The sequence below is a fragment of the Carcharodon carcharias genome, chromosome 3, assembly GCF_017639515.1.
Source record: "Carcharodon carcharias isolate sCarCar2 chromosome 3, sCarCar2.pri, whole genome shotgun sequence".
Classification (NCBI taxonomy): domain Eukaryota; kingdom Metazoa; phylum Chordata; class Chondrichthyes; order Lamniformes; family Lamnidae; genus Carcharodon; species Carcharodon carcharias.
Genome location: NC_054469.1, coordinates 206411975 through 206434279, shown reverse-complemented (window position 1 = coordinate 206434279; position 22305 = coordinate 206411975). Strand labels below are relative to the sequence as shown.

General features: G+C 41.4%; 1 protein-coding gene across 2 annotated transcripts in view; it reads left to right on the top strand.

The window, feature by feature from the left end:
• nkd2b (NKD inhibitor of WNT signaling pathway 2b) overlaps positions 1–22305 on the top strand; it is a 132578-nt gene that overhangs the window by 94505 nt on the left and 15768 nt on the right. For both annotated transcript variants that reach the window (XM_041185013.1, XM_041185012.1), the window contains exon 5: positions 20546–20673. In XM_041185013.1, coding sequence (XP_041040947.1) covers positions 20546–20673 — 128 coding nt within the window. The remainder of the gene's footprint in view (positions 1–20545; positions 20674–22305) is intronic.

The following is a 22305-nucleotide window of genomic DNA, read 5'->3' as shown; positions in this document are numbered from 1 at the left end:
AAAATCGGAGCCAGAGAATTCAGGAGAGCATCTTCTTCTTGCAAAGGGTGGTAGAAGTCTGGAACTCTTGCTCATAATAAACAAATATTAGATCAATTAATAATTTCAAATCTAATGTTAGGTTTTGGCTAGACGAGGTTGTAAGGGATATGGAGCCAAAGTAGCCAATAGAGTTAAGATACAGATCAATCATTGAATGGCAGAAAAGGCTCAAGCACTGAATGGCCTCCTTCTGTTCATATAAACCTGTCCACCTCCCTGATAAAGGCCTGTAGGGAACCGCATTGTCTGGCTATCAAGTCCAGAGGTAAGTGCGCGTGTGAAGAAGTATCTCCTGGAATCTAATCCAACTGTTTTCTTAACTAAAGCTCGATACATTGTAGAGCCAATTAAATTTAAATTCAACTATCAACAAGACTGAACTGAAACAGAATTTGCTACATAGATTGGTAGAATTTTGCTGCACAGAGGAAGCTATTTGTCCCACTGTGCCTGTGCTGGCTCTTTGAAAGTGGTGTCCAATTAGGCCCATTTCCTTGGTCACTTTCCTCACAGTCCTATGGTCTTCTGCCTTTCAAGTATTCAAAAATTCCTTTCTCAAACTTACTATTCCCTTTTCCCCCTCTTTCTCTCTCCTCCCGGTATCCGCAGCAGCTAGACTCGCTCACTCCCTGCGCCATGGTGGACAGCAGCAACCGGTATCAGGCGTTGCAGAATGAAGAAGAGCCATTGGAGGTGCTTCCACCATCCTTTGAGGTGGTGCATTTCAAATCGTCAAAACTTGCTGTGATAGCAAAAGAAGCAAACTTCTAATTTTGAGCATCTCTATTAAATTGTTGCTCTAAGGAGAACAATCCCAGCCTCTCTAGTCTCTCCACGTAACTCTGGTGTCTCATCCCTGGTACCATTCTGGTAAATTTATCCTGCACCTCCTCCAAGGCATTGTCATCCTTCCTAAAGTGTGGTGCCCAGAATCGGCCGCAGTACTCCAGATAACGTATGCTCACTACATTACATATGAGAGCTAGTTTGACCTTGTATCATTTTTATACATCTTTATATTTATTCCCCCATTTATTTGATATATTCGAGTAATTCAGTGTGATATTGCGCTGCCAAGGGTATCAAGGCTCTCCCCTGAGGGGTGTTCTGAAACCAAATATAAATGGTCATTATTGGAACTTGGACAGTATCACCATTTAAAATCGAAGAGAATAAAAGATTTGCATTTAGATAATACATTTCAGCACCTTGGGACTTCTCAAGTTACAGTCAATTAAGTACGTTTGAAATGTCACTGTTGTAATGTAAGAAATGCAGGCAAATGATTTGCACACAGCAATGAGGTGATAATGACCAGATTATCTATTTCGGTGACATTAGTTGAGAGTCTCGATTGACCTCTCATTTGAATTAAGACACTTGCACAGTACAGCACTCTCTCAGTGCTGCACAGAAGTGTCAAGAGGGTAAAGTGCTTGAGTTCCTAGACTCTGACTGGAACTCACAGCCTTCTGAGATGGCTGATTCTCTGTTTAGCTGTGTAGCTTCCCCACCTTGGCCTGTGTGGACCTTTACACCAACATCAAGAAATGCCATGGCTGGTGTTGCAAGAAGCGATTTGCCATAACCTTTTGCCTCAGAATTTGCCAGGAGGGTAACTGGGGCAGGTCCATCATCAATGCAATACTGCTTTGGTATATTATCGGGTACAGTTGTGCCATATCTTGGGTGTTACTGTAGCTATAGAAATAGACCATTTGGCCCAATTAGTCTTGCCAGAGGTTATACTCCTCAAAAGCCAGAAGGTTGTGAGTTCAAGTCCCACTCCAGAGACTTGAGCATGTAATCTGAGCTGAGATTCCAATGCAGTCGAGAGAGGGAGTATTGCACTATTGGAGGTGCTGTCTTCCAGATGGGTCATTAAACCAAGGGCTTTCTGTTCTTTTCAAATGGATACAAGACATACCACTGTACTTGTTTAAGAACAGGGGTGTTTCCCCCAGTGCCCTGGTCAATATCTAACACACATTCCCTGTCATTGAAACAGATTATCTGATCATTTATTTCATTGTTTTTTGGGATCTTGCTGTGCACAAATTGCCTGCCACCTGTTTCTACATCACAGCACTGAGTTATGTCTGAAAAGTAGTTCTGAGGAGATGCTCCACTGCTGCTGCCAGATCTGCTGAGTATTTCCAGCACTTTGTTTTTATCGCTAAAGTGGTTGATTGGCTGTAAAGGAGGCGAAAGTCACTGTATGAATGCGAGTTGTTTCTTACCTCCTTTCTAGGTCAGCATGTATGTTTAGGAAAGCCAATTTCAGCTCTGCTAAACACTGAACTACCATTATGATGGAATTTCTGCCTGTAGCTATTGTAGAAGTTTGACATTGTCTGGAAAAGACACACTAAAAAGAGACACTTTTTTAAAAAAACTGCATTCTAAGGTTAGTACATGGGACATAAGCGTAGTGGAACAGCTACAGCTCCATTCCTTGTGACCAACTCCCAGTCTCTGCCAACATGATCCACTCGCAGATAAACAAAGAGCACCTAAGGATGAATTGCACCACTTGGGAATGGTACATGGGGCCCTAAAGTAGATGGGGTGGGGATGTTGGGGGGAACTGATTTGGAAGTAGTGTGCGTGTGTTGGAGGCGGAATTCATTTCTATTTAGTGGCAATGGTAAGAAAAAGTTATTTTAGCATTGTGATTGATAAATTGATTCAATACGTTCAAGAATGTTTAAAAAAAAATTGGCAGCCAAATTTGGCAACCAAAAGCTTGAGCCCTTTTTTTCAAAAAAAAAGCAGTGTAAAATGTTTGTTGCTTTTGTACCTATAATCTTACAGGAGGTGGGACTTCTCATCTCAAGTGATGGAAGAGCGGTTGTCAATTGCCAGTGACAATGGCAACTTAATCAGTTATGAATTAATTTTTAAAAATCAGGCAACCTCAATCCAATCCAAACACAGCACACAGTGCAATCCAAGGGCAAACCAACTGTAGTAAAGTTCCATGATTTAGTATGATATATAATGTCAAAAAATTGAACAGTATAATTGAGTATATTAAATGGTCAGCAATTTAAATATATTACCCCTGTTTACTATTGAGCACTTCATCATTATTTAATTGGAATTCCTTGGGCTTCCTTCTCTCTTTTTCTCTTTTCTATTTGCTCAATGTGCTTTTATTTTTTCGTTGACTGACACAAGTATTTCAGCTGAATGATTTTGTTCCGCTCATTCACATGTATAGTGAGTCATGGTGATGGAGCAGCCAACAACACCTTGGGGGTTTACTACATTTCCTTCACTGGTGTGTGAAGAATTAAGCATTCTAAAGGCTGGCTCTAATTAAATAAGGCATGGGTAGCTTTATGCTTTGAAAGGGACAATTATGTGTGTTAAAATATGTCACTTCCCAGTGATGCATACATATCTACAACCTCTTAATCAGTCAAGGCTGAATAAAACTGCTATCGGTAATAGTGCTTGTTTGCCCAAAGCTCTATCAATTAGTGTCTTCAATTGAAGGCCTAAGGGTCAGCTCCCTCACAACCCATTATTTGTAAGTGTTGATGTGGGAGGAATTTGGCATTTTATTTTGAAAACTGAAATGTGTATGCATTATCAACTATTGAGCCATCAATATGCTTTGGGTATGGCTGAAAGACCTTTTTGTTCTGGTCACTTATCCTGGCAACTGGACATTGTGCAACCCAATTGAACCTTTTTATGCTCAGTTGTGTTTTTTTAGACAGCCTCTTGTGCTCCTTTCTATCTTTTTTCTTTCCTCTGAATCACTCTGTCTCTTGTTTATTTTTTTTAAGTTAATTATTTTTCTCTCTCTCTCTCTTTTCCCTTTGTTTTTTTGGACAGTTTGCTTTTGTTTTTCTTTTGCTTTCGCTCTCATTTTCCTTTTTTTTTCTTTCTCTCCTTTCTCTTTTTCTGTCCATCCCTGAATTTTGCAGTCTTTTCTGATTTTAATTGCACATCACTTTCATTGGCCATAAGCATTTTATATGTTGGCACCGAGTTTGCTGTCTTTTGCAAATTAATGAGATGGAACAGGAAGAGCAATCATGATATTTGCTTTGCTGTTAATGATCTGCAGATTACCCACGTCAGAAGATAAAGAAACGAGTAAGGACAGGGGATTCATCTTTCAAAAATTTGTATTTTGATGACTGGCTTATGAATTTAATTTTTTAAAAATCAGGCAACCTAGGCAAAATCAGTCAATCCAACCCAAAAACAGCATGCCGAGCAACCCGAGGATAGACCAACTGTAGTCAAGGTTTGTGATTTAGTCTGACGTATAATGTCAAAAAATTGAATAAAAGGCTTTTATTGAACAGTATCATGTTCTTGTATATAATTAAGAAATATTATAGCCAGAACTACTATCTTATTTTAAAATTTGAAAGACATGTCAGGATGAGAACCATGGCAAAGATACATAAGTTTCCCCTCAAAAAAAAATCCATTCCCAAGGTAATTGTGACGAAAAATATTCTTGTACCTTTTTTAAGCCTAATTACTATACATACAGAATAGAAAAAGAAAGAGTATCTTCCTTCAGAAACTCTGTCCTATCCTAAATTACTACAACTGTTTTCGTGATTTGTCAGTTGTTTCCTAAAATTCTCAGTTTGAGAGGAACTAAGCCTCAAAAATCAAACCTAAACAATGCTGTGTGATTGATTCCATTGTGTGTACGGCTGGCAGCTCTCTGTTTTTGATTGAAGATGTATGAACCCTGTTAGCTGTTTCAAAGGTGCTCAAGTGGATTGAAGTGCTCAAATCAAAGCAAATCCGTTTGAAACCTTTTGAGTTAGGGATAGTTAAATTTTCCTCCATAGCAGTGATGAATGTGGGAAAAGAACAATTAATTTCAAAGGATAATAGATTGCAAACATTTATTTTTAAGTCAAGAAGCTTGAAAGCATTGTACTTCTAATAAAAATAATGCTCTTTCTTTGCTTACTTGTGCTATTTTTTTTAATAAATTCGCTTGTGCTGGTCAAAGATGGGATTCTTTCACAGTTTTCTCATGGGTAAAAAAAAATAATGTTTTGATATTATGGTATTCTGTTTTTTGAAGCTCTGAGAAACACTGTGCAGGCACAGTCATCCCAGTAGCTAAAGCAACCTTGTGTTAATTTAACTTGGGCATGTAATTGAATGCTTAACTAGATATTAAGACTGGTGATCCCTTCAGTTTAGTTGAACTTGCCTATGGGGCTAATCTAAAGTAATGCTGTAGCAGGTGTAAAAAAGAACCCCAAAACAATTCTGTAACGTATCATAAACCTGCTTGCAGCTTAATGTATAACGATTGGTAAGTTGATATCTGGTGCTTGTTACCATCAATTCTTCAGGTGATATTATAGTAGGAACATAGGGAATGCTCGATGTACCTAGCTTGCCTTCTACCATCCTGGTAGCCACCTGATACAATGGCAATTGTTGACTAATCTGAACAATCAGTTGCAATTAGTCCGCAATACACCCAGATGTGAGGTGAGGACACCCCAAGAAGAGGAAACTTTTGCGAACCAGAGATCCAAAGTCACCTGGCCCTCCCTATCATGTCTTAAATTATTTACAACTTAAAATAAATCAATTTAATTTGATTCTGTGTTGGTGAATTTTTTGGGGGGCTTCATGACCGAACCGAGCAATAATGAATTAGCAGCTTGTTTCATTCCCCGCCCAATCTTCTATTGTCTTCAACAAAAACAGAATTACCTGGAAAAACTCAGCAGGTCTGGCAGCATCCGTGGAGAAGAAAAGAGTTGACATTTCGAGTCCTCATGACCCTTTAAAAAGTGAAGGATCATGAGGACTCGAAACGTCAACTCTTTTCTTCTCCGCCAATGCTGCCAGACCTGCTGAGTTTTTCCAGGTAATTCTGTTTTTGGATTTCCAGCATCCGCAGTTTTTTGTTTTTACTTCTATTGTCTTCATCTGCCTTGAACCCATCTGGAATTAAAATTCTGGGCTGTGATATCTGGCTATCATCACTTAAAAATTTTCATTCTTGACAATATCCCTAAATGGTGTCATGACAGCAGATCACAGCCTCAATTACTTACAGGCATATTGAACTTTTTAAGTAAGATCTGTTTTTTTTTAAAAAAATGCCTACAAGCGAAAGCTGGCTGAGAATGTAAAGTAACCAATTGCTGGAAAATTCCTATGTGGATTATACTTGACTGACTAGTCCAGATAGCATGGAATGTCGTATCTGAAAAGATGTCAAGGCCTGCTTCAGACAGAGAAACTTCAAAGGTAGAGATGCAATGCAAAAAACTGAACTTTAATCTCCTGTGGTTGCAGAGGCAATAGAGACTGATTACCATCTCAACAGAAACCATCTCCTGTTGAGTTATATTTGGGAATGTGGACATGATCTAAGTTGAAAGAAAGCAGATCCTGGGCGAAAGAAATGTTTGTTTTTCCCTTCCAGGAATACACAAGAAAAGGGGTTAAAAGGCTAGCTGCAAACCTGATCTGGTGTGCTAGTTCTGGTGTTCTGGTTCTGTGTGCTGTGAAGGTCACAGCCAAAGAACAGCAACTAGGCATCCCCGCAGCTTGCAGATAAAAATCTCTTTTCTCCCTGTTGCTGCAGGCAAGTCACAAGTCAGCAAAGCCACAGTCAAAAAGGAAACTGGACAACTCCTTCAACAAACCTGCAGTAAAAATTGACAGTGACTCACATCAGGCCATACTAGGACAGGAAGATTTTTCTTCTTTAAGATGTCCCTTAAAGAGACTTAGGAAGGAAATTCCAGAGCAAAGGAAATTGGGATGGATGGGAGGCCAGAATAGGTGCAGAGAGCCAAAGGAGCTTAGAGATGGGGAGGGGGTAAAGCCATGGGGTGTAGGGGCTGAGATTTGAACACAAGGGTGAGAATCAACTGCCAAATTCAATGCTACTGGAATCACCCTACTTCATAGCCGCAACGATTCACCATCTACTCCTCACGGACAAGCCAAAGACTGATTTATATATTTTTTTACTTTTAATTTTGGACTCAATGTTTTATTTCTAAACGTCTCATTTCTAATCTATGTGTATGTGTGTTGCATTTTTATTTTTTTTTCTCTGGTTTTATTAACTAGTAAACTTACCCTTTCTTTGACTCCAGCAAGCCTTGTTAAACTGGCTCCTTCTAAAACATAAATACATTTGGACTGGGAAAAGGTATTCACGAGGGAAGGAATGCTTTTCAAATTAATTTTGTTGCGACCAACTGAGGTGGTTGAATAAAGAAGGGGAGCCAGTTCATCCCTCCTCACCTAGAAGCATAACAATTCAGGGTATCTTGCCTGGGATCATAACAAATTAGGGGACATTGCCTCGGGACCAGTCATAACAAGAAATAAAAATAGGGATTTTTATTGCCCCCATCCGTACTAGTGTCAAATGAGCTTTACCAATCGAATAAAAGTGGGTCAGAGACCTTTGTGTGAGATGTCCACAAGCCACCTGGTTCTATTTAGTGTGTGCTATAAGAACAGTTTTGAGAACTAACACTTAAAACCAAAGCAAATGCTACCCCTAGCTGAGCACCAGTGAGTAAATTGTTCATATATGCTTAACTAAAGAAAAAGTAAAGTGATTCATAGCTGGGAGTGATTATTAGTCTCCAATTTCATCTCCACTTTCAGATGTTTCTCTTTTTTTAAAACGTTGTTTGACCCTTCTCCAGTGAGATTATAGCTTGCTAATCACTTCCAGGTATCCATTATTCTCCATAATCTCACATGTAGAGTAAATGATTTCAATCTGTTGATTTGAAATTTGAAGACTGCTTCTTTTCATGGTTGCCTCAAAGCTTAATGGAGGTAAATGATTTTTTTTGTTTTTAAAACAGTTGATCTAGAGGACTGTAGCTACTTCGCTATTAGTCAGTTCAGTATCGGTTTTGTTAGTGTAACCCTTCACCTGTAGGTTGGATAGAATGATCTCCTTGCTGCTTCTGGTTTTAAATTAAAACCATGATCGTGGACAAATATTGCTCAAACAAAACACCAGCATTGAGCAGGGAACTGTACCTGGAGCTTTCCAAATGAAGTGTAATCATCCACTTGTCCTGTCTAGACAACAACCACCTGTATTTATATAGCGCCTTTAAGAGAGTAAAATGTCCCAAAATACTTTAAAGAAGAGCTATCAGACGAAATTTAACAGTGAGTCACATCAGGCGATACTAGGACAGAAAGATTTTTCTTCTTTAAGATGTCCCTTAAAGAGACTTAGAAAGGAAATTCCAGAGCAAGCGAAATCGGGATGGATGGGAGGCCAGCAAAGGCGCAGAGGGCTGAAGGAACTTAGAGATAGGGAAGGGGTATAGCCATGGGGTGTGGGGGTTGGATTTGAACACAAGGGTGAGAATTTTAAAATTGGCTCCTGGTCTGGCAGTCCCTTAATGAACCCGCAAGCACAGGGTCAGCCTTAATGTAAAATGAAACTGTAATTCTGCAGATTGAGGCAGCATGAAAGAAACAAGAAAGCATTCCCTCTGTCGACCACCCTCTCACCCACCACCCCCACTACCACCCCCCACAATGCACCTTCCCCCACTTCACTTTACTTGTGACCCAAATGAATTCTCTCCAGAGGCTGGATTTTTGGCACCCGATTCATCTGCCCTCCGATGTCGATGTAAAAGATAGCATGATGGTATTTTGAAGAAGTGCAGGGGATTTCTTCCTGGTGTCCTGGCTAATATTTATCCCTTGCCAAATACCATTAAAACTTATTACATGGCAATTTATCTTAATTGCTGTTCATAGGATCTTGCCACACACACATCAGTTGCAGCGTTTTTTATGTTACTTCATTGGCTGTAAAGTGATTTGGACCATCCTGAGGTCATTAAAGGCACTATATAAATGCAAATCATTCATTTTTTTGCAAAAACACAACAGGCTTAAAATTCATATGCACCATTTTTTGGCCACAGGTTGCAAATGGTAACCTGCCTGTGGCAGATTCATTGCAGTTGGGCAGTACGTAAATTTGGTGCTCCCACCCCATTACCATGATTACACCAAGTATCAGCTGTGGCTCAGTTGGTAGCACTCCATTCTCTGCGTCACAAGGTTCCAGGTTCAAGCCCCATCTCCTGGGCTTAAGTGTAAAAATTAAAGCTGACACTCCAGTGCAATATCTGAAGAGTTGCTGCACTGTCTTTCAGATGAGATATTAAAACACAGGGTATCCTGACCAGTATTTATCTCTCAATCAACATCACAAAAAAAAATTATTTAGTCATTATCACGTTGCTGTATGTGGGAATTTGCTGTTTCCAAATTAGTTGTCACTCTTCCTGCATTATAACAGTGACTACATTTCAAAAGTACTTCATTGGCTGTAAAGTGATTTGAGACATTCAATGGCCATGAAAAGCACTATATAAATGCAAGTCTCTTTGAGCTATGCTGCCTCTTGTGTTTAGTAGGGGGCTGATCAGCATTGCGTTAAGAGCACGTTACAGCCAACCTACTCTTCCTAAAGCTAGTCTGTCCATCTAAAAGGCAAATATCTTTGCACAAATTTAAAATGTGGAAAATTTAACAACAAAGCTGGGAGAGGATTGAGGATTCCAGGATGACTGATGTAGAGTTGGAGCAATTAGCAGTGGAGATGGACAAGAGGAGAGGTGCCATGCTTCCAAGGAATGTTTGTGGGGTATTGGGATCAGATGGTCAAGGAAGTCAACCCTCAGGCTCTGGACCTGAGTACCTGGCAGCAGTGCCACAAGTGGAATGGCCTCACATGAATAGTCAAGATCCATGAATGCATCATCTCATGACATCTCTGACCCACCACACCGCCAACTTCCCATACTGTTCAATGTATCACATTGCCATTACTTGCCTATCAGCACTCCCTGGTACTCAGGGCTCACACCTAGCATCCACATGTTCTGCTTCACCCACACACACACACCTACCAATGGTGCCAGCCTCACACCTCTCACTGCTTCCACATGCCAAAGCTGAGCTGGAGGTATGCAGGATTACCCAAACACAGCACTACACAGTCACTGACACACACAATAAAAGGGAGCAGAGCAAAACCAATGTGGGATAAGATTGCCTTCATCTCCTGGTTACCACAGAGGAGAAGGCACTTAGCACCATTAGGCCAGTGGCAACAGAGGCCTTGGCATCTGACTTCACTGAAAACATTGAAGATTATGGTAAATTCCTGCATTATGCCCCTTCTCAACACCTAATACCCACTCATCCTGTTATCTGTTGTGATGGGCAAGTTACTGATGCTGACCATGGGTGAGAAGCAAGAGTGCTTCTCACTGCACCTCTTCCCTCACACCAACCTTTCCCTTCTGAGTTCCTGCTTTTAGACCCCCAAGTTTGCCCAGTTACAGTAGCCCAAGGACCAAGAAAGAGAGTACAACAGCACAGTAATAATGACAAGTCCCCTTCGTTACAGGGCAGATGTTGAAAGGATGTTTCCCCTTGTGGGAGAATCTAGAACCAAGGGTCACTATTTAAAAGTAAGGGGGCACCCACTTAAGACAGCGATGAGGAGAAATTCTTTGAGGGTTGAGTGTCTTTGAAACTCTGTTCCTCAAAAGGCAGTGGAAACAGTCCTTGGATATTTTTAAGCCAGAGGTACTTAGATTCTTGATGAGCAAAGGGGTGTAAGCTTATCAGGCATAGGCAGGAATGTGAAGTCAAGGTTACAATCATATCAATCGTGATCTTACGGAATGGCAGAGCGGGCTTGAGGGGCCACATGGCCCACTCGTGTTCCTAGTTCGTGTGTTCGTATGTATGTATTAGTTGACCTAATATTCACAGTTACCAGTTCAGATATAGGTACCGCATATACCTTCAAGATATTTTTGGAGTTGGGATTAACACCGGGCGTGAGTAGGCTGCAGACAGGCAGAGGGAAAGGATGGATCATTTGCCAGCTCAGCGGAGGGCAAGGTTACAGATGAGTTCTGCAGCAGAGTACTCATGAGGAACTTGAAAAGTCAGCATTCAGGAGAGTGGTGAGGAGGGCACACACTGGCTGGCCTGACAGACAGCCCTTGTTACTGTGACAAGTTGACAGAGGACATCATGAAGAAACTTGTTCTCTCTGCAGCTTGTGCTTCAGCACCCTATAGTGCTGCGGAAAACCAGCAACACTGTAAATGCAGCCCTTGTCCCTGTTGCAGCCATTATGTGGCCAAGTCATTTGCTCCTCTGCTCTCCCTTTGAGGATGCTGTAACGCTTGCTGGCAAATCCAAGAATTCAGCGCCAGATACACTCCAGAGTACTTATCCTGACACTTTGCATTAGTAAAAGTTCTTAAAAATTACCTTGCCTGATCCTTTAAGAAACAATCATGCTGGGCCCATCTTGCAGCTTAGTGCTGGTTGTTTGCAGAGCATTGTGCAAATTCATTGTCTGGACTATGTGGTCCAAATTGGGTTTTCTGGCATTGCATCAGCTGGTTGGGCTGTGTGATATCAGGATAGTGCTCCTTCATAGGCTCCTACTGCTGGCTGGGGCTGGCTACATGGGTGCCTTTGTCAAGGACATGTTGTGCGGGCTATGCCAGAAGCAAAACTGTGCTGACTGTCACTTTGGCAATGACAATTGTGCCCAATGTGCTCTCAGTGCAAATGCAATTGTGTTTGCCTTAAAGATACATGATGTCAGTTATACAATTCCATTCACTGGGAATGTGGGTTTTGTGTATTCTAATGGCATTGCTCTCTAAAGTTTCTTGGCTGTGATTTCTGGCTCGCTGGGGAGGGAACAGTGGCCAGGGCCTGGAGACATGTGCCACAAGCATATAAACCTCACACTTGTTCCTGTTGACCTTGGCATAAATATCCATTTATCTCCACAGATCTAGTCAGGAATGTGTTTGCTTTTTATTGATCCTTTTTTAAGCGAGGATCCTTGGGTCTTTGCTAGCTATTAGTGAGCAAGAACTTCAGAGGACTTCAGAATGGGTGTCAATCTTTTAACTATTTATATAGGTCTAAAAGCAACTTTTATAGGGCACAGGTTCATGTTCCCTGTTCCTAAATAAGGAATGTGAAGGAGGCCATAAATGTATGATGATCACTAATAAATCAAACGGGGAATTCGGGAGAAAATATTTTCCTCCGTGAGTGGTTAGAATGTGGAACTCACTATTATATAAAATGTTACGATCTGCGTAGAGACTGAAAATTGGAAGTTCAAATCTCTTTAAAAGTTATTAGTTGAAAGAATGACGTGACAAGATTTCACATTTTAAAATGTTTGCTGCGCAAATGACTGAAAAGCGATTTGTGACTAAACACTATTTTCTTATAGTAGGCAACAAAGGAATGTTCTCTTTTTATACTTGTCACGTACGAAATAGTAACTTTGAGTGACTGTTTCCAGCTGCTTTCCCCAATTTTTGAGAGTTCCTTAAATCCATCACCAGCAGTAAAGCCTGTTCCACTGATTCTCCTTCCCTCTTGTCATGCCAGGTTAAATCTCTTAGAATCCTTGGATGGCTGCAGGATGTGTCTGTTTGGAGATTGTCTCCCTCCTGCATCTAGCTATGGTAGCTTACAAAACCAAGCAGCCTCTTCTTTCTGCTGACCACACCAAAACTGCTGTCTGTCTGTAATGGTCATTGATTTGTAGGGAAGCCTGTAGTCTGACCTCACAAATGGCTTCATCCACCTTCTTCCCCATGGCAACGTGAAACATAATGGCTTTGCATCCAGGTAGATATGCTAATTAGCTTTCCTTGACCCCAAATCTCTTTCATCTTTGAAGTAAACAGGCAGTTTACAGTGCAACGGTTTAGAATCTGGTACCTTCAAAACCTTTCTGGGACTTTGGGAGACTCGAGTTCTACTCATTGTAAACTCAGAGACAGCTGCCAATATCTCCAAGCATAAATACCTTGTGCTGCCTTCCCAGTAAAACAAGATAAGGTTTTCTTTGATCTCTAATAGTCAAACCACCCAGGCTTACTGTCAGACAGACTTCAGAACAGATCACATGACCCCTTCCTTCATTTACCCTAAATTTAAAGATAGTCTCAAACATAATAATCTTATGAACTTCACAATTGTAGCAAGTAATGCTGAATTCAAAACTAAATTATTGAGTCTAGCTTTGTGTTTTATGAATTTTTTTTCAAAAAGAGAAAAATGAAACCATAACAGGAGGACTGTGCTGTAGTTGTTGAACCTGTACAATTTAGAGCTCAGATAGCTCTGTCATGCTTTCATTTATATCCTATTTTTTAGTTTTAGTTTGGGTTCCACCAGGGCCATTCAGCTCCTGATCTCATTACAGTCTTGATCCAAACATGGACAAAAGAGCTAAACTCGAGAGGTGAGGGTGACTGCCCTTGACGTCAAGGTAGCATTTGACCAAGTGTGGCATCAAGAAGCCCTAGCAAAACTGGAGTCAGTGGGAATTGTGGGGCGGTGGGGGGGAACTCTCCACTGGTTGGAGTCATACCTAGCACAAAGGAAAATGAATGGAGGTCAATCTTCCTAGTTCTAGGACATAGCTGCAAGAATTCCTCAGCTTCTTCATCAATGACTTTCCCTCCATTATAAGGTCAGTAGTGGGTATGTTTGCTGATGATTGCAAAATGTTCAGCATGTTTCGTGACTCTTCAGATACTAAAGCAGTCTGTGTCCAAGTGCAGCAAGACATGGACAACATTCAGGATTGGACTGATGTATGACACGAATGTTACTTGCCACTTAAGTGCCAGGCAATGACCATCTCCAACAAGAGAAAATCTAACCATTGCCCCTTAACATTCAATGGTATTGCCATTGTTGAATCCCCCATCATCATTCTCTAGGGGATTAGCACTGACCTGAAACTAAACTGGAACAGCCATCTAAATATTGTGATGACAAGAGCAGGTCAAGGCTGGGAATTCTATGGGGAGTAGCTCACCTCCTGACTCCCAAAACCTGTCCACCATCTACAGGGCACAAGTCAGGAGTGTGATGGAATAATCTCCACCTGCCTGGATGAGTGGAGCTCTAACAACACCTAAAAAGCTTGACATCGTCCAGAACAAAGCATCCACCACCTTAAACATTCACTCCTTCGACCACTGACGCATAATGGCAGCAGTGTGTACCATCTACAAGCAGCAGCTCACCAGGGCTCCTCCAATAGCACCTTCCAAACCCATGACCTCTAAACCTGTGACCTCTACCACCTAGAAGGACAAGGGCAGCAGATGCAATGGAACACCGCCAACTGCAAGTTCCCCTCCAAGCCACACACCATCCTGACTTGGAACTATATCGCTGTTCCTTCACTGTCACTGGCTCAAAATCCTGTAGCCCCCTTCCTAACAGCATTGAGGGTGTACCTATGCCACATGGACTGCAGAAGTCCAAGAAGGCGGTTTACCACCACCTGCTCAAGAGCAATTAGGGATGGGTAGTAAATGCTGGCCTGGCCAGTGACGCCCACATCCTGTGAAAGAATACATTTTTATTTAAGAGATGTTGGGATTTTGCGAGTCTGGAGGTTTGTTAAGGCCTGTTCTCAATGATATCTTATTGGTGGAAAAATCCTAAATTTGCACCCCTAGAACAGAACACCGCTGCTCATCATTTGTGCAGGTGATTTGGAATTGCAAGTTCAATCTCACAATTTGTGGACACCAACAAATTGGGGGATATAATTAACTCTGAAATATTCTGTAACAAAATGCAAGACAAAGCTAATAAATGGATGTGTAAATAGCAAATTAATTTTATAAGTGTGAGGTGGTGCATTTGGTGATTTGATGTGAGGAATAAGGAAGCAAGATAACGTGCCCATTAAAAATTGCAAACAAAGAACTGGAGTTAATTTCTAGAGGAATAGAATTGAAAAGCTGGGAAGTAATGTTCAACTCGTATGGCATCTTAGTTACAACACATTTAGAATACTGTGGGTAGTCCTGGTTTCCATATTGTAAAAGGGAAACTGCCAAAAAAAAATTACAATGTCGAAGCTGAGAGGATGTAACTATCAGGAAAGCTGATGGAGGCCTTTAAAATCCTGAAGGAATTTGATAGTAAATGTAGAGAAGATGTTTCCATTTATTAAGGAAGTTCTAAAACTAGGGGAAGTTAATTATGATAGTCATCAATAAATCCAATTGAGAATTCAGAAGAAACTTCTTTACCCAAAGAATGTTGAGAATGTAGAACTCATTACCACATGGAGCAATAAATGCGAATAGCACAGATGCATTTAAGGGGGAACCAGATCAGTACAGGAGAGGAAAAAGGAACAGAAGGTTATACCGATAGGGTTACATGAAGAGGGGTGGAAGGAGGCTCATCTGGAGTGTAAACACTTGCATAGACCTGTTGGGCTGAAGGCTTTTTACTGTGCTGTAAATTCTATGTTATCTGCTAGCATCAGTAATTGGAGATAATTGGGAATTAAAATCTGTGTTGGACCCTGAGGTCAGGGATTTGGATTCTAACATTGTTCTATTGTAGGTATCTATGCAAGTTTTGAAGACAAGGTTGGATGCCCATTCTTGGGCCCATGACAGATGACATCCAGCCAGATTCATGCCTCAAAATATTTTTAGTTCAAGCTGCTGCGCCTCTCCCAGCAGCACAGTTGTTTCACTGGGGGCTTGAGGGTAGGGCAGGGGTGGAGAGGTGGCAGTCAGTGGGGATTGACAAGACGGGTGGGGTTCTGGAGAGAGGAGCCATTGTAAGGACTATGGAGTTGTGGGGAGGGGAGAGGAAATGCTTGCTTCTTCTGGCTCTAAGTTAACAGTAATTTTTTAAAAGTAAATTTTGGGGATGGTCATGGCTCATGCTGTACAGACCAAATGGAATCCTGAGTGCAGCAGGTCCAATGTAGTGTTCAATTGTTCTGTGTTTGATCGTGAGCCTGTTTACAATTTATGCTCACTATGCTTGATTAGTTAAGCTGGGTGTAGACTCAAAAGAAAGTAAATAAAGCTGTAGGAAGAGCTGGAAGCTAGAGCTGAAGCATATGGAGTAGATATTTTAAAGTGCTGTAAGTAAAACCTGTTACACACATTAGAGATATAAAATATACAACACTCAGCATCTGCTTTCCTTGATCCAAACCAGTTTCCACATGGGGTATTGGACTCCCCCTTTGCTTCCGTAAGTGGCTGTTTTAACTCTTTGCCTTAAAAGCTATATGTTGAGTATCCTTTATCCAAAACCCTTGGGGCTGATTGCACTTCGGTCTTCAGATAATTTTGGTTTTGGATGTAATATAGCAACCGTATATACACAGTAGGACTAAGCCCACTTACATTACAATAGCCTATGCCTAGGCTAGCTATAATTGTACAAATACTAGGTTGTTTCTCCATTTGCCAACTCTTACACTGAGGAATGAAAGCACAAAAATCACAAAGCAAGGTGAGAGTGTTTGACTGTAAACAATGCAGGCAAACAACTAGACTTCCCATGCTAAAGGTCGGGTCCGGTCAATGAGGTTCATGTCGGCTCAGATCACAGACTTCCTGTGCTAAAGGTAGGTGAGTTTCATGATGGCTCATGTTCGGGTCCATTCAAAAAAAACATGCAGTTTTTGGATATGTTTGGTTTTCACTTGTACAGATAAAGGATGCTCGGCTGTAGTAGTTACAAATATGGTTCAGGTACAGGATGTCATTTCCTGAAATTTGTTATTTGTCTCTTCCCCCCCCCCCCCCCCGATTTTTCCAATTGAAAAATGGGCACAACGAGAACTAATTTGCACCCCATTGACTCCATGTGGTTACAGTTATTACATCGCAATTCAAGTAAGGATCTTTGATCAGCCAGCACAGGATGCAGATTTATTGGAATCCAACAGAAACATGTCGTATTTTAAAAATTATTATTGTTTCATTCAAAGTAGCTATGCAGAAGACAGAAGTTAAGACAGCTCCTGAAATTCCAGGAATTCTCAGAAATTTTCTAAAGCAAATACATTTTTTAGAAGATTTCTTGTTTGGAATCCTTCCCTGGCAAACATTGTTTCCTGTGCATTTGGCCTCCTCTATCACCTGGCTTCATCCAAATCCCATCTGGACTATCACATGAAAGTTTTTCTGCATGGTGCATTCCTTTTCAGCAGAAGGAAGTCCTGCCAATATTTATCCCTCAATTGACATCACTTAAATAGATAATCTGGCCATTTATGTCATTGCTGTTTGTGGGATTTTGCTGTGTGCAAATTGACTGCCTCATTTCCTACTATCCCCTAAAACAATGACTAAACTCCACATATACATCATTGCCTGTCACTTGTCTCAATGTCTACTTTGACTCACTGTCAGTTTTTTTCTACTTGTGCTCAGGATATTTTCCTACCTTCATGGCACAATAATAATAAGGTAGAAGTTTTTTTTTATTCATTCATGGAATGTGAGCATCACTGGTTAGACCAGCATTCATTGCTTATCTCAAATTGCCCCTGAGAAGGTGGTGGTGAGCTGCCTTCTTGGACCGCTGCAGTCCATGTGGTGTAGGTGCACCCACAGTGCTGTTAGAGAGGGAGTTCCAGGATTTTGATAGTGAAGGAACCATGATATATTTCCAAGAAAGGATGGTGAGTGGCTTAGAGGGAATCTTCCAGGTTGTGATGTTCCCATATGTCTGCTGTTCTTGTCCTTCTAGATGATAGTGGTCATGGGCTTGGAAGGTCTAAGGAGGCTTGGTGAGTTCCTACAGTGCAGCTTGTAGATGGTACACACTGCTGCCATTGTGCGTCAGTGGTGGAAGGAGCGGATGTTTGTGGGTCAGGTGCTAATCAAGCCGGCAACTTTGTCCTGGATGGTGTCAAGCTTCTTGAGTGTTGTTGGAGCTGCACTCATCCAGGCAAGTGGGGAGTATTCCATCACACTCCTGACTTGTGCCTCACAGATGGTGGACAGGCTTTAGGGAGTCAGGAAGTGAGTTATTCGCCACAGGATTCCTAGCCCCTGACCTGCTTCTGTAGCCACAGTATTTATATGGCCAGTCCAGTTCTGTAAAGCGCTTTGGGATGTTCTGAGAATGTGAAAGATGCTATACAAATGCAAGTTCTTCCCTTCGGTAAGTGAAGGTGAGAGCTATCTGCTCAGAAACTGGAACAAATTTTAATTTGTCTTTTTGTTTGCTTTGGTGAGCCACCAGTATCTTGGGAGACCAGGTCATTAACATGAATGATACATTCAGGAAATGAAGTCACCTTTGACCAAATTAATGTGCATATCATGTGACTTTACATTGGAATTGCAAGAACTTGAGAATGTTTCGAAAGAGGAAAAGATCATTTGGCACATTGAGGCTGCATTTCTTGGTCCTGTGCCATGCTCTGCTCTTTAATTAACCCTATCTGCTGTTTGCATGGGAACCGTGTTCCTGTTTCTTTTGGGAATTTGTGAAGTAGAGGGAGAAATCAAAATGCCTACATGCACATATGAGAAGTTTTGTAAAGAAAGTCTATATATTGAAAAAAGGAGGCCCAATGAGCGATTTGCAGTTTCTGAAACTAGTGAACAGTTTTGGGGCAATTCCAATGCTCTGCTTGCCAGCCTCTGATCTTCCGCCCATCTTAAACTTCAGTTCATTCAGAACTCTGCTGGCTGTATGTTAACTTGCACCAAGTCTTGTGCAGCCATCGCCCCTGTGCTCATGGATCAACATTGTCTTCCCGTCCGGTAACACTTCAGTTTTAAAATTTCATCCACATGTTCAAATTTCTCATTACCCCTGTAACCTCTTCCAATTCCTATCACCCTTCAAGAGCTCTGCAATTCAGATCTCCAATTTTGGCTTGTTGCGCACCCCCAATTTCCTTTGACCCAACATTGGCGGCCATGCCTCCTGCTACTAGGCCTTAAGCTCTGGAATCCCCTCCCTAAACCTCCACTTCTCTCTCCTCTTCAAAATCTACCTCTTTGACCAAGCTTTTGGCCAACTGCCCTAATATCTCCATTTGTGGCTCGGTGTCAAATTTCCCTTGGTAATGCCCCTGTTAAGTGCCTCGAGGCATATTGCTATGTTAAAAGCGGTTTATAAATGCAAGTTGTTTTAACGTTGATTGAAAGGTAAATATTAACCAGGACACCAGGGAGAACTCCCCCCTGCTCTTCATAATAACACTGTGGGACCTTCTACACCTACTTGAGAGAGCAGTCAGGGTTTGATGTTGCATCTGAAAGGCAGCACCTCCGACAGTGCAGCATTCCCTTGCAGTGCTTTTTGTTTCTGTGCATTATTGAACCTGTAAATGAATCTAACCAATAAGCTTTAGCCTATACACATTGGTCTGTGAGCATGATTTATATCTGCCTTCTGCTGTTGCAAATGTCCTCCACTAAGTGATTTGCTTGACCTGGGTGAAACTTCAAGTCTGGGATAATCCATGCAGAGCGAAGATTAAGAATTCTGGTTTTGGTATCCTAAGTAACCTGGTCTACTTGTGAAAACTAGTTTGGTTGTATACATTTCAAAAGTGTCTTGAACAGCGGGGTGGGAGACCCTAGTTGTAGCGCGTACATGAATGAAGTTCTAGGGTAAAATTAATTGATCATGATGTTGATTATTTGCTGTCACAGCTCCGTTGGTAACACTCCCACCTCCTGGTCCAAAGGTTGTGCATTCAAATCCCACTCTGGAGACATAGGGCAGGATTTTCCAGCCCCACCCACCGCCGGGATTGTCCGGTCCCGCTGAAAGTCGATGGACTTTCGGTCGGGCCACTGAATCTCCTAGGGCAGACTTTGCCACGACAGGGCTGGAAAATCCCGAGCATAATCTAGAATAACAATTCAGCGAATCACTGATGGAGTGCTGCGCAGTCTGAGGTGACATCTTTTGGATGAGATGTTAAACCAAGGTGCCATCTTCCCCCTGAGGTGGATGTAAAAGATCCCGTGACACTTTTTTTCAAAGAAGAGCGGGAGAGTTCTCCCAAGTTAAAAGCAAAAAAACTGCAGATGCTGGAAATCTGAAATAAAAACAAAAAGTGCTGGGAAAAACTCAGCAGGCCTGACAGCGTCTGTGAAGGGAGAAACAGAGTTCACATTTCGAGTCCGTATGACTCTTCAGAACTCTGAAGAAGAGTCAAATGGACTTCAAACGTTAACTCTGTTTCTCCCTCCACAGATGCTTCCAGGCTTGCTGAGTTTTTCCAGCATGTTCTATTTTTAATTTCAAGTTCTCCCCAGTGTTCTGGCTAATATTTATCCTTTAACAAACATCAGTAAAACAGATAATTTGCTCATGATTACGTTGTGTTTGTGGGATCTTGCTGCATGCAAATTCGCTCTCATATTCACTATATTACAACAGTGGCTACCCTTAAAATATACTTGATTGGCTGTAAATATGTGCTGAGGTTGTGAATGGCACTTTGGAAATGCAGGTTTGTCCTTTCTGCCACAACACACAGAATACTGAGAATTAGTAAACTGACCTTGCCTCATCCTTAGTCATAAACAGACATTTATAACCTGACTTTTCTTTTTCCTTTCCCCTTTCCCTGCCCCTCCCACCATTTCATCAGTGGTGCTCCCCCCAGAGAAGGCAGAGCCATGTGATGGATTGACATCGACTCTCAGTCAAGAAGATGGAGAAAAGTGTCCCGGCAAAGAAACCAGCAGAGGGACAGGGAAGAAACGGCTGAACTTTGATGTGAGTTTTGCAATCTGGGAGAGGGTGAATGATTGTCGAAAGTTCTAAGAAAAAAAGGGGCACGGCTGAAATTGGCCTTTTCAAAACAAAATGTTCAAACAAACGTGGGTGTTTTGCCTATATGGTGTCTGTTTATGAAATATATCATAATAATAATTAGGGGTAATTCTACAATCCCAATAGGAAATTGCATTCACAGGGGATACGGTTGAAAAATCAGTTCTGGAGTCTTATATCTGACCTACGCAACTGATCCCTGCTGGAAGTGCAGGAGGAATGTAGGAACAGGAGTAGGCCATTCATACAATCGAGTCTAGTCCACGATTCAATTGGATCACAGCCTTTTGTTCCATATGCCTTAATATCCTTGCCTACTGAAAAAAAAATCTATTGATCTCAGTTTTGAAATTTCCACTTGACCCAGCCTCAACAGCTTTTTGAGGAAAATAATTCCAGATTCCATTATTCTTTGTGTGAAGAAGTGCTTCCTGACATTAACCCTGAACAATCTGAATAATTTTAAGGTTATTCCCCCATGCTCTGAGCACCACATCAGAAACAGTCACCCTCACCCCGTCCCCCCTCCCCCCTCCCCCCCTTACAATAGAATTGGACCTCATACTTAAGTTACATGAATCACTTGCCATGAAATGTTCTAATGCAAAAACCTGAAGTTGTAATATACTGGCAAAATTGTTTAACTGATAGAAAACACAAATGAGGACAGGGCTGTCCAACTTATTAGCCACTGCCTATATGTGGCCAATTGGAAATTTGGATGTGGGGAATTGACTTCTGACTAGCAAATAGAAAATGAGTCACAGACGCCATCACTGGGCATGTGATTGCAATTCTAATATTCGCACGCATATGCTTGTGATTTTTAATCTTTTTGTGCATCGCTTGGTAAAAGTGAGAGAAAGCAGAATGCGAGCGTTTTTTGATATGGCTGCTTTACTTCCTTGGTTACTGAATGATGGTAGATTGGAAATAAATATACATGTGTGAAATACATTTATCTGTAGTGTGTGTAAGGTGCTTTGAGTGCATGTGCCTAAAATGGTGCCATCATAGCTACACCCAAGACCAGTCAGCAATTTCCATTGTACAATGCTGTGCCAAATCTCCTGCATGTGAGTCAGTAGGTAAATGTAATATCTGATATCGAGCTGAATAGTGTTGACCTGGAAGGTCTCAGATTTGATTTTTGCATTTTGTGTTGAGACAGCTGATCTCAGCCTCCAGGGTTGGATTGGGGAAGGTGGAAATTGGCCTTTGTGTTCATAGGTTGGAAAAGGGCAAAATCAGCCAGGGTACCCAAATAGCTACCCAGCAATATTTGCTGAAACAGCAGGAGTGTGTAAATGTCAGGTTAATTAGATTAACTAGAGTTTTGTGCACAAGGTTTGCACATTGAGATGGTCATTCAGATGGAAGTGCTATCAGTGCCTATTGAATTAACCTAATGAGAGTAGATTACTTCAATTAAAAGAATGTCTGTTATGTTTTTCCAAAGCATTAATTGAATACAGGGTAAAAGAAAATTAAACTAATGGAGTTCAAAGAGCAACAAGATGAAGGCAAGCAACGTTGCTAGTTAATTCTGAAATGAACTAGTAACCCATCCCTAAA